This window comes from Myotis davidii, unplaced genomic scaffold (assembly GCF_000327345.1).
Source record: "Myotis davidii unplaced genomic scaffold, ASM32734v1 scaffold238, whole genome shotgun sequence".
Taxonomy (NCBI): Eukaryota; Metazoa; Chordata; class Mammalia; order Chiroptera; family Vespertilionidae; genus Myotis; species Myotis davidii.
Window position 1 is genome coordinate 4,892,341 of NW_006293779.1, and position 12,809 is coordinate 4,905,149.

At 42.5% G+C, this 12,809-nt stretch overlaps 1 protein-coding gene across 2 annotated transcripts in view; it reads right to left on the reverse strand.

The window, feature by feature from the left end:
• GPN1 (GPN-loop GTPase 1) overlaps nt 1–12,441 on the reverse strand; it is a 20,785-nt gene extending 8,344 nt beyond the window's left edge. Inside the window, exons 1-11 of one of the 2 annotated variants that reach the window (XM_015566356.1) lie at nt 11,749–12,441; nt 10,588–10,681; nt 9,301–9,376; nt 8,503–8,542; nt 7,648–7,714; nt 6,744–6,781; nt 4,350–4,428; nt 4,081–4,175; nt 2,844–2,889; nt 1,879–2,025; nt 1,108–1,190 (exon numbers count right to left, since the gene is read on the reverse strand). In XM_015566356.1, coding sequence (XP_015421842.1) covers nt 1,108–1,190; nt 1,879–2,025; nt 2,844–2,889; nt 4,081–4,175; nt 4,350–4,428; nt 6,744–6,781; nt 7,648–7,714; nt 8,503–8,542; nt 9,301–9,376; nt 10,588–10,681; nt 11,749–11,888 — 905 coding nt within the window. In that variant the 5' untranslated portion in view covers nt 11,889–12,441. The remainder of the gene's footprint in view (nt 1–1,107; nt 1,191–1,878; nt 2,026–2,843; nt 2,890–4,080; nt 4,176–4,349; nt 4,429–6,743; nt 6,782–7,647; nt 7,715–8,502; nt 8,543–9,300; nt 9,377–10,587; nt 10,682–11,748) is intronic. The other variant, XM_015566357.1, reaches the window with a different exon arrangement.
• Nucleotides 12,442–12,809: the final 368 nt, after the last annotated feature.

A 12,809-nucleotide genomic window follows, 5' to 3' on the forward strand; every position in this document is an offset into this window, starting at 1 on the left:
TAGATAGATAGATAGATATAATGTATAATTTTTTTTTTAAAGCCAAGGTACCTGTCCTCACCCGGGAAACTAGAAAAAAGAAAAATGTCTGACTGCTGAGCTGGAAAGATTAACTCTAGAGACACTGACTAATGAGCTTATTAGCATTCATACGGATAAACATTTGAGATGAGTAAAAGAAGCGAGGACTGCTGGGTTCAGGAAGCCCAATATATATTAACTTTTAATTATGTGGTTTTAACAGGGCAACTATGAAAGGACACAAAGCAGTCTTTTCCTAAGGCTTTGATCACACACACACACAACCACAATGTGTCTGTTAGGATCTTGCTATTTATGGGGCCACAGGAGCATGTGGGGATGCAGCAACTAACAGGCTACAGACCTAAGGAAAGTACATGCTCTGACTCCACTTTCCTTTAGGTAAATGGAATTCCAATATTAATTATGACAAGTAATAACAATCATTTATTATGAAATGTGCTTACTATGTGTCAGCAATTGCACTGGGTGCTCCAGATGTTTTCTCAAATAATTCTCACAACGACCTTAGCAATCCATGCTATTATCCCTGAACTACAACTGAGGAAACTTGCAGAAGTTATTCATTAAGTGGAGGAAACAGAAATCCAACTCTTAACTGTCTGACTCCAAAGCATTAAAGCTAATGGGGTCATCCAATGTGGAAAACGGCCAAATCAAGTCCGCTGCCTATTTTTATAATAATGTTTTACTGGAACACAGCCACGTTCATTCATTTATAAACTGTCTATGGATGCTTTTTTGCCACAACGACAGAGTTGAACAGTTGCAAAAGAGATCACAAAGTCCACAAGGTCTAACATGATTATTACCTGGCTTTTCACAAAAAGTCTGGTGACTCCTGCCTGCTCTTACTCATTAAATACAATGAAGATTTTTATACCCCTATTTTTTAAAAAGAGTTAATGGGGATTAGTTATCCCTAAGTGTGGTCAGTACACATACGCATGGCAAATGTAATATATATACTATGAAAACCAAAATGCTTTGCCTGGAAAAATTGCTATCATACCAGAATTGTGGGTCATTAAGAATGTCATCAACAGAATTGTCCTTTGTTCTCACCTTTCATATTCTTCCGCAGCACTGGTGACTTGCACGAAGAGTTCATCTAAGCCTGTACCCAGAACAGCAGACACACCTACCACCTGACAAAAGCAACATCAATGCCACTGAGCAAAGAGATGTATATTTTTTAATGGTGTACATTATTTTGTTCAAATTTCATAAAAAAGTTCAGATACTTAAAGAAGTCTCTGGCAAAGAATAAAAGCTAAACCAGAAAGCAGCATGTCTACTAAAAAGTCATGGAAATAAGTCTAAGGAAAATAGAGAATTGAACAAGAAAGATAATTAGGGACAAACAAGTAGCAGGGCTTTTTATCTATTCTCTATCAAATCAAACCACTGTCTGTTCTCTATGAAAATTAGTATCTCAGTGCCTTTACTTGGGCAATTAACATACGCTCTGCCACCCACACCCACTTTTGCTTATACAAATCTTACCCTTCCTTCAAAGCATACCTCTCAAGCTATATCCTCCAACACTTCTCATGTCAAGTGATCTTCCCTCTCACTACCATCAGGGCCAAATTCCAATCTTTCTTAATTCTGTTTTAATTCTGTGTGTAGCCTTCTCTTCTAACTAGACCATAAACTCTCTGAGGGTAGGGTCTCTATCTATTCATCAATAAACCTCCAGTATTTAATAAGTTAATGCTTTAAAATTTACTTTTCAAAAAGTAATGTACTTCCTTCCTAAGACGGTTCAAAGCCAGCCCTATTGGGTTAAGATGCTATCTGGGGAAACTGTTGGCATGAGAAGAGAAAGTTTACCCTGAGTGAGCTGTAAAATTCATCTAACACCAAGCTCATCGAACGAGTCAGGTTACTGACATATGTAGTCTCTTGATTCAAGGCATCTTGGAAAGCCTCAAAATCTTGCATCCATTCCACTGCAAAGCTGTGATCAATGATGTCAGTCTGCAACAGAGAGAAACCAACTATGAGAAACCAGAGATGAGTTTGGAGACCAAATAATGCCCCTCCCCCACTTTTTTTAATTAAGTAGTGATAATAACAAGCAATCATTCAGGGGTGAGGAGAGGCAGAAGAGGGTATGGGGGACAAATAGTGATGGAAGGAGACTTGACTTGGGGTGATGAACACACAATAGTGTACAGATGATGTATTATAGAATTGTACATCTGAAACATATATAGTGTTATTAACCAATGCCACCCAATAAATTCAATAAAGAAAGAAAGCAAATCATTCCTATATTTTCTTTCTCTGCTTTCCCCAGTTCCTCTTCCACTACAACAAGCCATAAAGAACCAAGTCTGCTGTATAGTGTTAATTAAATGAAGTTATATGTTCTCTTCACTATCCACTGCCAAGTCACTCTGACCACAGTGGATGCCAGCCCATTCCAGGCTCTAAAGTCAACTAGTCTGCTGTATCCTAGCTATCAATCAACAGGGAAGTTTTTGTTTTAGTTGCCACTTCCAATAGACTAGCAGTCCCATCTCCGCCCATTGTCTCGATTCTGAGGAATAATCCACACCCTCCAACTGAGGGGCTGCTCTATCTAGGCTGAAATAACTTGGCATGAAAGTCAGTGATAAATATTCAATCTGACTGAATCTTCTCCCTAGAAGTGCCCATGACTGTTTCAGTTAAGCTTGAATCTACTCTCCTGCCTCTAAATAACATTTCCCACTATTCCGAATCTTCCAATAACACAAAGTTCTGATGAAAAACAAATACAGGACTGAATCACAACAGAAGGATCCACTTACTTTATTCATGACCACAATGAAAGGAAGCTTTGTTTTGTACAAGATGCTGAAAAATCAAACATCAAAACATTATTAGTAAAAACACTGCAGCTCTTGTTTACCACGTCAGTCAGTTGGCATTGAGTAAAGGGGACTGAGTTCAGACTCTAAGTGTAAGGTATCCATTCTTACAAGGCACATGTCCTCCTCTCCCAAGAGAAAAACCACCCCACCATCACACAAACACACACACATAACTCTCTTTCTTTAAGAATGCTTTGCTACTGATTCTATTTTCTGTGTGTGTGTGTGTGTGTGTGTGTGTGTGTGTGTGTGTTTGGTTGCTTGTTTTTACCAAATAATTGTCTTTTAAACAACTAATATAAAAATGAGCAAATGGCCCTAGCTGGTTTGGCTCAGTGGATAGAGCATCAGCCTATGGACTGAAGGGTCCCAGGTTCACTTCTGGTCAAGGGCAGGCAACCAATTGATGTATCTTTCTCACATTGATCTTTCTCTCTTTCTCTCCCTCTTCCTTCCTCTCTCTCTTAAAAAATCTTTAAAAATGTATCTTGATCATTGATGTTTCTATCTCTCCCTCTCCTCCTTCCTCTCAAATCAATGAAGATATTTTTTTTTAAAAATGAGCAAATGCTGTCAGTCATCAGATTTCTATTTGGACTAGGATTTCTTGCATCAAATAAGAGACATCCCTAATCATACTCAAAGGGGCAAATGTTGGTGATGGCTTTTCTGTACCCCCAAAAATCAAATTCTCTCAGCTTCAATAACGGCATGCCTTGCTCCTAGATCTAATGTACTCACATAACCAGTGAGGCATGTCCTTACTCTCCTAATCATACCACCGTTGGGGCAAACCTGTGTATTTTAGAATTATGGATAAACCTTTTTACTCATAATCTCTCCCCATGTTATAATTTTCCATGTTATAATTCAGAAAAGGAGCTCTGTTTTATTTAGACTTGGATTTCATTTAACTGGGAGCAACTACCAGAAGATTCATATTCACACACTACCTCTTTCTATAGCAAGCAAGGAGGAAGATGAGAAGTTGCTGACAGAGAATGCCAAGAGCACATGTGCCTCTTTTCTCTTCTGACCCCTCCCCAACTCACAACCACTAAACTGAGTGGCAAACCTGAATGAGCACATCTCTAGGGATAAGCACTCAGGACTCAAAGAAGAAGAGGAGGACTCATACCTTGATGTAATATCGTGCCCAGCAATAATCAATTACCTGCAGGCATAGAGCATGTTGGACATGAAGGTCACTGGGTTGGTACTTCTTGATGTGTCCATTACATAAATGACAATCGTTGGAAATGAGGATGCCTAAAGCCACAAAATAATCAAAGCCTTAGCCAGAGGGCTCATGATCTGTCCCCAGGTTTTTCCTACCTTCTTTAGCAAGAGAGAACCACTTTACAGAGCTTCTATTACTCCCTTCTACATAAGGTCCCAGGCAATAAAAAGAGTCTAGCTCTCAGTAATACCTACAATACTCACCAGGGCCTCTGTGATGATTGTCCCAGAAGCTGACCAGGTGAACACTTCAATCTGCCCAGGTGTGTCAATTAAGACATATCTGTGTCAAGAAAGACCATTAAAGAAGTATTAGACTTGTACAATGCTGAAATATTTCATTACACAAAACACCAAACTACTGGTTATCCAAGATTGGAATGCCCTCTTCACATTGCCAAGTCTACCATCCTCCCGTTGTCTTTAAAATGCATACCACATTACCCCAGGCTTTGTTCAATGTCCAATATTCATGCTAATGGATAAGAGCAGCAGTGCAGCCTGAACCGGTTTGGCTCGGTGGATAGAGCGTCGGCCTGCGGACTCAAGGGTCCCAGTTTCGATTCTGGTCAAGGGCATGTACCTTGGTTGCGGGCACAACCCCAGTGGGGGGCGTGCGGGAGGCAGCTGATCGATGTTTCTCTCTCATCGATGTTTCTAACTCTCTATCCCTCTCCCTCCCTCTCTGTAAAAAAATCAATAGAATTTTTTTTTTTTTAAAGAACAGCAGTGGATAAATTACTGCAAATGATCACAGGGGACTGTGTGATAGTTATAGATACACATTGCATTAAAAATGAGATAAGAAAAAACAGAATATAAATCTCTTGAGAAACTATCCAGTTGCTTAGGGGAGGGGGTGGGACAGGCGAGTGATAGCTAAAGAATACAGGGTTTCTTGTTGAGGTGATAAAAATGATCTAAAATTGCTGATAGCTGCACAATTCTGTGACTACATTAAAAGTCAGTGAATTGTACACTTTAAATGGGAGAATTGCATGGAATGTGACTTATATCTCAATAAAACTGTTTTAAAAATGAGCGAAGAATTTAAAGACACTTCTATAAATATATACCAATGACTAATAAATAGATGAAATGATGCTCAATATCATTAATCCTTGAGGGAATACAAATCAAAACCACAATGCAATACCACCTCACACCCACACACCCACTAAGACAGTTATATTAAAAAACAAAGATATAACAAATATTGACAAGGACGTGGAGAAACTGGAACCCTCATGCACTGCTGGTGGGAATGTAAAATGGTGCAGCCAATAGGAGCTGGGGAAAAAGAAAGATTGCTAATGTGTATGACATTTCTTTTGGGATAATAAAAATGTCCTGAAATTAGATAGTAGGAATCAATACACAATTTTATGAGTATACTAAACACCACTAAATTATATAAATTAAAGAAGTGAACTTTATGGTATATGAGTTTATATCACAAGAAAGATTTTTTAAAATGTATTTTTATTGATTTCAGAGAGGAAGGGAGAGGGAGAGAGAGAAAAACATCAATGGTGAGAGAGGGTCATTTATCAGCTGTCTCCTGCATGCCCCCTACAGGAGATCAAGCACACAACCTAGGCATGTGCCCTTGACCAGAATTGAACCCAGGATCCTTCAGTCCACAGGCCGACACTCTATTCACTGAGCCAAACCAGCTGGGGCTCAAGAAAAATATTTTTTAAAACTACCTCTTTTATGATACTATTTTTGCAAAACACCTTATCCCTCCATTCTTCTACTTATGTATATATGCATAGAAACATGAAATGATAGTCACTGATAGTAATAATAATGATAGTTATTTCTAATGGGTCTAGTGGGTGATAACTGCACCTTTTAAATTATGTATGGTTTGAATTTTTTTTTTAATATATTTTCATTGGTTTCAAGGAGAAAGGAAAAGGGAAGGAGAGAGAGAAAGAAACATCAATGATGAGAGAGAATCATGGATCAGCTGCCTCCTGTGGGGATCAAGCCCACAACCTGGGCATGTGCCCCAATGGGGAATCGAACCATGATCTCCTGGTGCATGACCTCTGAACCATACCACCACGTTGAATTCTTTGTAAGGGTCATATATCTTTTTTATAAAAATAATGAATTATCTTTTTTTTTTAAACAAACCTATTAAAACCTATTAAGATTTAATCTATTAACAGTGGGTAATAATATGAACAAATATTTTATTTTATATTTTGATACTTTTAAAATTAAAAAACAATTATTCTCTCTGATTTATGTAAATTATATTCATTTAAGTAAGAGTTAGAAAGATGTTTCAGAGATTTTAATGCCAACAAATATGGTTTCCCAAAAGAAAACAGAGACAAAGTTTCACAATATCTCCTAAGAAGCCATGGGCATATACCAAAGAGGCTGGGGATAGAATACTATTAAACTTAGCTCTACACTATATAGCATCTTAATGATTTTCTTGACTATCTTTTTTTCACTTCTAACAGTTTCATCTTAACCTAAACTCTTTCAAAACTTAATGCTAACCCAAAATCTTTCCAAAAAGCCTAGAAACGTGTTAACTACAGAGTGATAAACAGGCACTAAACTGAAATCACTTACTTAGACATGTTCTGGGCCTTCTCAATAAATTTCATCACCTAAAAGAAAAAGATGCCAATTACAACAGGAGCCAATTTCAGCATAAAATCACAGGGCCCTCTCCAAGTGGCCTGCTTTATAGGTACCATCACCTATTGAATCTCTGTGTTCTCAATCTTAGGACACCAACTAATAAGCTCACTGAACCACAGAAACACAGCCACATCAGCAGCACTGCAGCACCCTGGAGCACAGGGCAAGGTCTGAGATGCTGATAACTGTCTGTCACAAGTTTAAAAAGCCCCATTATTTTTCTGTTCCATGCCTGCTAGCTCATCTCTCCCCCCATCCCTTTACTCCATCCTCAGGGTAACACTATATGCCAATAACAGATCAAGAAACAAACATGGTCTCCTGTATTTGTTTCACTGGCTGTCCCAAATATTAAATATGAAGTGTTCATAAAACTGATCATCCTCTCATACTAGTAGCCTATTTCTCTGTCTACCAAAATGCCTATTTATTTTCTACTGGAGACCCAGTGCACGAATTCATGCACGAGTGGGGTCCGGTCAGCCTGCCCCAGTTGGGGTGATCAGGCGGGACCACCAGGGGAAGGCGATGCGGGAGGTTGGCTGGCCAGCCCTGCCCCCAATTGGGGTTGGGGGGGGGGGGCAATTGGGAGATGGGGGGTAGCCAGGGGGAGGGGCTGGAGGCGATTGACAGGCCAGCCTCACCCCCTGTCAAACTCCTGGTCAAACTCCCAGTCAAGGGGACCATTTGCATATTAGCCTTTTATTATATAGGAGGATATGTATATCCCAGGTTAATTGCTCTTCTTTCCCAACATTATCAAACTAAGGTATTTAAGAGCCATTGGTTTTTACACAGTCATGCCTATATAAGTGAAAACAGACAGACATACCTGATCAAATCTAGTAGCAAAGAGATTGAGTGAGGTCACTATGCCACCATTGGGTCCAAGTCCATATCTAGACACTAAGTTGAGGATTTAAATTGTTTATAGATGAAATCAGATGATAAAGTTCACACCCAGGACATCACTCACACAAACATTATAATATTAGTGGTCCATTAATGAATATTGGCAAGCTAATCCTTGACTTAGTATGTACCACACAGCTATAACTTCATAGGAAACATTCATCAAGGTCTTCTTCATTTATTTGTTTTAAGGAGGGCCAGGCAAAATGAACAAACTAAAGGGACCAAAACATAATAGACAGATGCATCAGGCAGTGACAGCCTGCTAGCATTAGCTATTACGATCATCTATATAACACTCCTTGCTCTGATCCTCACTGATCAAGCAACTTGCTGATTATAATTAGATTTCCTACCTAGACTTACCTAGAGGGAAAGTACACATTTCACACAGCAATGTACCAAGAGGTGATCCTACTCATTTCTGGGTTTCCCAGTTTGAAGAGGTGATGACCAATGGATGTAGCTTCCAAGGCAATGCTACTTTCTGGGTCCTAGGCACGCTACCAGCTAGCCTCTCATTATCTACGCCCTCTAATTACAACAGCCTGCCGTCTGGGAATTTGGTAAAAAAACTAAAATTGCAAGCCCAAAGAATATTTCTAATCACCTACAATACTTTTTCCCAGCTTCATCTTTCATTTTCCTAATAAAGTGACTTTAAAGTAATCAAAATGATTTTACTAGTATATTTCACAAGGAAACCCAAAAACATTCCTTCAAAGCTGCAAAATACAGAGTGAGTCAACACCAAAGAAGACGTAAAAAAGGATACTGTTTCATGACTTCTTTATACTTCACGGTGTCACGAATATCTGGGGAAAGAGGGTGAATTAATTCGAATTTAACACATAAGAAACAATATAGCTTGAGGCTCTCCACCAATAATATCCTAAGCCACAAGGTCTCTCAGGTCATCTCTGATCCCCTGAGGAAAAATAATAAGTTTCCCTCTAAGCATGAGTTACTTTTCAAATTTGTTTTGTAATTTTTAAGCCAAGATCATTGAACTGTGATGAAAAAGAAGCAAAATTGTGAGGAAAAGAATAGAAGGGCAGAAGGTGTCCTGTACTTTCTCTATCAGCAAGAAATGAAAAGTAGTTTTTAGTATTCCCTTGTGAGCATTCTCTTCTACCAGCTTCACAATGGTTCCTGTCCTTACAAAGGATAGCTGTCAAGTCCCCCATGAGGAATGTTAGGTTACAACTTCTCAAGCTATGGTTGAGATGTTCTGAGATAGGGAGAAAAGTTTTATGCACTTAAACACCTTGTCAGTAACCATATGAATAGAAAAAGAGCACTAAATCAAGAAAAAAATGTTTATTTCTTATTAACTGCTACTGATAACAAAGGTAATGCAGACATGATTTTTAAAAAGGAATTAATTTATCCAGTAATATCTAACTAAACCTATCTACCAGTCTATAAACCTACCCCATCAACTATTAGAATTCCATCCTTTAAGTGAGATGGGAGATTTTTTTCCCCCAAATCCTTTGCCGTGTGTGTGTGTGTGTGTGTGTGTGTGTGTGTGTATCTCCAATAAACCTTCGGTACAGAGGACAATGCTCACCTAACTGAGCCACACTGGCCAGAGCACAATCTCTGCTTCTTAACATAAGGCCTTCCTTTGTTTGAGTTATAAGCATCTTAACAGGATTAAGAAGAGATAGAAAGATTACCACAGTGAAAGTCTAGATCAGGAAGCCTAGATCCTATCAAGAAACATGACATTGAATCACATCCATTTTCATCTTTTTATAGTCACAGATTCCTATTAGGATACCTATGCACATTTTTCCATGTAACTTTGGGAGTGGAAGCAAGGTTCCTACAAATCATTAAGTGAACTACCACACAAGAACCATTATACTCTAACTAAACGTTGATAAAAATCTACATATATAAAACCCTAATATGCAAATAGACCGAAGGGCGGGACAACCAAACAACCAGTCACTATGACGTGCACTGACCACCAGGGGGTGCGCATGGAACATAAAGGGCCATGGCATGATGGGGGAGGTGAGAGGGGGGATGCTGGTCACTGTCATCCGGTGAGCCTCTGGTGGTTACTGAAAATTCTTTGCTCCTATGCACTGCGGTCCTGCCGTGCTCACACCTGTGCTGGTGTCGGCCCTGCTTGCACCCGCTGCCAGCACCAGCCCCCAATCACTCCGCACTGTCAGCAGATTCAAGCAGCAGCTGCCAGCCCCAATCACCCCTGAGGGCTTCTCCACCTCCCCCTGCTCCTGAGGGGCAATCAGGGCAGCAGCCGCAGCTCGCACTCACTGACAATGCCGGCCTGCTCACACCTGCTCCTGGCGCCGGCCCCAATTGCTCCACGTCATCAGCAGGTGTGAGTGGGGCCAGCACTGTCAGCGCATGGGAGCAGGGCTGCCGTCAGACAGGGAACCGGGGGCCAACGCAGGAGGGGCTGGGTGGGGGCATGGAGGATGGGCCAAGTCCTGCCTCTGTGCCCACCACAGCCTTGTGGTCCACAGTTCCTTTCAAGGTGCACGAATTCGTGCACTGAGCCCCTAATAAACTAAATAAAGAGGTGCATATATCAGAGCCTGCTGAAGGGTTTAGGGCCTAGAAGTGAGAAGCCACTTCATTTTCCCAAACAATAGCCTGATACCTCAGGTAAGAAAAGAGAAATAACACTGAGTAGAAAGGAAACAAAGGGAAAGGAGTCAACAAAGAGAAAATGTGAATAAGGCAAAAGCCTGTTCAAGAATTCTAGCAAGTCCATGGGAAATGAAAATAGGTAGTTTAGGAAAAAATGAAAGCATTGAAAACTGGCAGGCTGGAGGGTTTCCATTCCAAGAAACTTTATACAAAATGGCAGTTTACTCACCAATATTGGCAGGAAAGGGAACTTCATGCACAGCTGGGTCAAGATTGATGACATAAGGTGGAGAGCCTTGGCTATGCAGATGTCCTGTGAGCCTCTGCAGAGATGTGAGGTGCGGGATGGAGACAGACAAAGAGGGCATGATAAGAGGACAAAGGACATTTCCCTCTATCTGAAGTACTCACCTCCAACATTCAACTCTCAGATGAAATGAAACCTTTCTTTATTACCCATTTAACAGAGCCTCCTCTTCCCTCCATCACTTATTTACTTGCTTTGTGTGGGGTTTTTATCCTATCACCGCCAATAAACCAGTAGTTCCATGAATGCAGAACCTTATCAACCTCATTTTCACTGTATCCCCATTGCCTGTGTTTGACTCAAAATGATGACAGCAACCAGGCAGCAAATGCTCCGAAAAATGAAAGTTTTGCAGTTTCTTTTACTTATGCATTTGGAATTAAGGAGGAAGATGACATAAAGTTGGAGAAAGAGAGGTGGAAAGTGGATGGTTAATAAGATTGCATGCTCTCTTGAAAAAGAGGCATTTCAAAGGTGAGTTAACCCAGATGCGCGCGCACACACACAAAAAAATGAACAGGACTTACTTAGAGCACATATAAACATTTTACCAAAAAAGTTATATGCTGGGGTGTGACTACCCACCAAGACCTGCCCAGTTAAGAATTTATGATCCATGTTATCTCACTCATATGTGGACTCTAATGAACAAAATAAACAAAATAGAAACAGGCTCATAGATAGAGAACAGACTGACAACTGTCAGAGGAGAGGTGGGGCTGCAGTTATTACACTTATTACGGCACCCCTTTTCTGTTCACACAACAAATACCTAATTCTTTAGCCATCTATACCGAAAGCCTGTGTGGTAGCACTCTGCACTATGAATCGCGTTACTTGTAAGTCAGCCTCTGCCTTCAAGTCAGCAATTTTGCCGGCAGGACAACCGCAGTACCAGGTGGTAAGCGGCACCCGGTATGCACTCCAGGCGCCTTGCTGAGCCCAGGCTCCAGTGCAAGGTCTCCGAGGACCCCCGGAAGCCACGCGCCGGCCCTCCCGCTCCTCGGGAAGCCCTCCTCTCCCGTTTCCCGGCCTTCCACTGCCTCTCGCGCACACCTGCTTCGCCCGCGCCATGTACCTCACCTGTACGAAGGTGGTTTTCCCAGACCCCGCCATCCCCAACACCAACAGACACACTGGGGGCCGAGGACCCCCGGACGCCTGAGGTTCAGCTGCAGCCGCGGGCGTCGCCATCTTCCTTCTGGCTCCGCCCACTCGACCATCGAGACGTCACGTGGCTAGAGAGACTTCCGCCGCGGCGGCTGGGAGACAGAATGGGACTGGTTCCGACCGCTCAGAAGAGCATCCTCCTGTCCCGACCTGGCTCGGGAGCCAACCGGGGGCCTTGCCGGGGGAGTGGAGGCGCTGGGAGGAATGGAGCGAGCGAACCGGAAGAAGAGCTCGCCGTCGCACGGCCTGGGTTCGCAGGAGAACCGGACGAGATGAGATCCCGAGAGCAGGGCTCCCACAATGCAAAAAAGAGAGTGCGTTTCACTTCCGGCCCCCAAAGGAGCCTGGACTAGAGCCCGGAGAACCGACTGCTAGGACTGAGCCGGGCGAGGGGGTTAAGCCGCGAGCGGGGTGGGTGTGGGGGGACCGGCCTGGACTGGAGCCGGATGCGAACCTAGGGGTTGCCGGGTGTGCAGAGGCCCGTTGAACCGAGACACTTGGCTCACGGGGACCCCGTCCCCGCCTGGCGACGCCCCTGACACTAGTCCTAGTCCCTCTCGGTCGTCTTACACCAACGCCCTGACATTAGTCCTAGTCCCTCTCGGTGGACTTACACCAACGCCCTGACATTAGTCCTAGTCCCTCTCGGTGGACTCACACCAACCCCCTGACACAAGTCCTTGTCCCTCTCGGTCGTCTTACAGCAACGCCCTGACATTAGTCCTAGTCCCTCTCGGTGGACTTACACCAATGCCCTGACACTAATCCTAGTCCCTCTCGGTGGACTCACACCAACGCCCTGACACTAGTCTTAGTCCCTCTCGGTGGACTCACATCAACGCCCTGACATTAGTCCTAGTCCCTCTCGGTGGACTTACACCAACGCCCTGACACTAGTCCTAGTCCCTCTCGGTGAACTTACACCAACGCGGGGGAGTGGACGCTAGGATTCCCGGAGCAAGTAGGTACTGAGG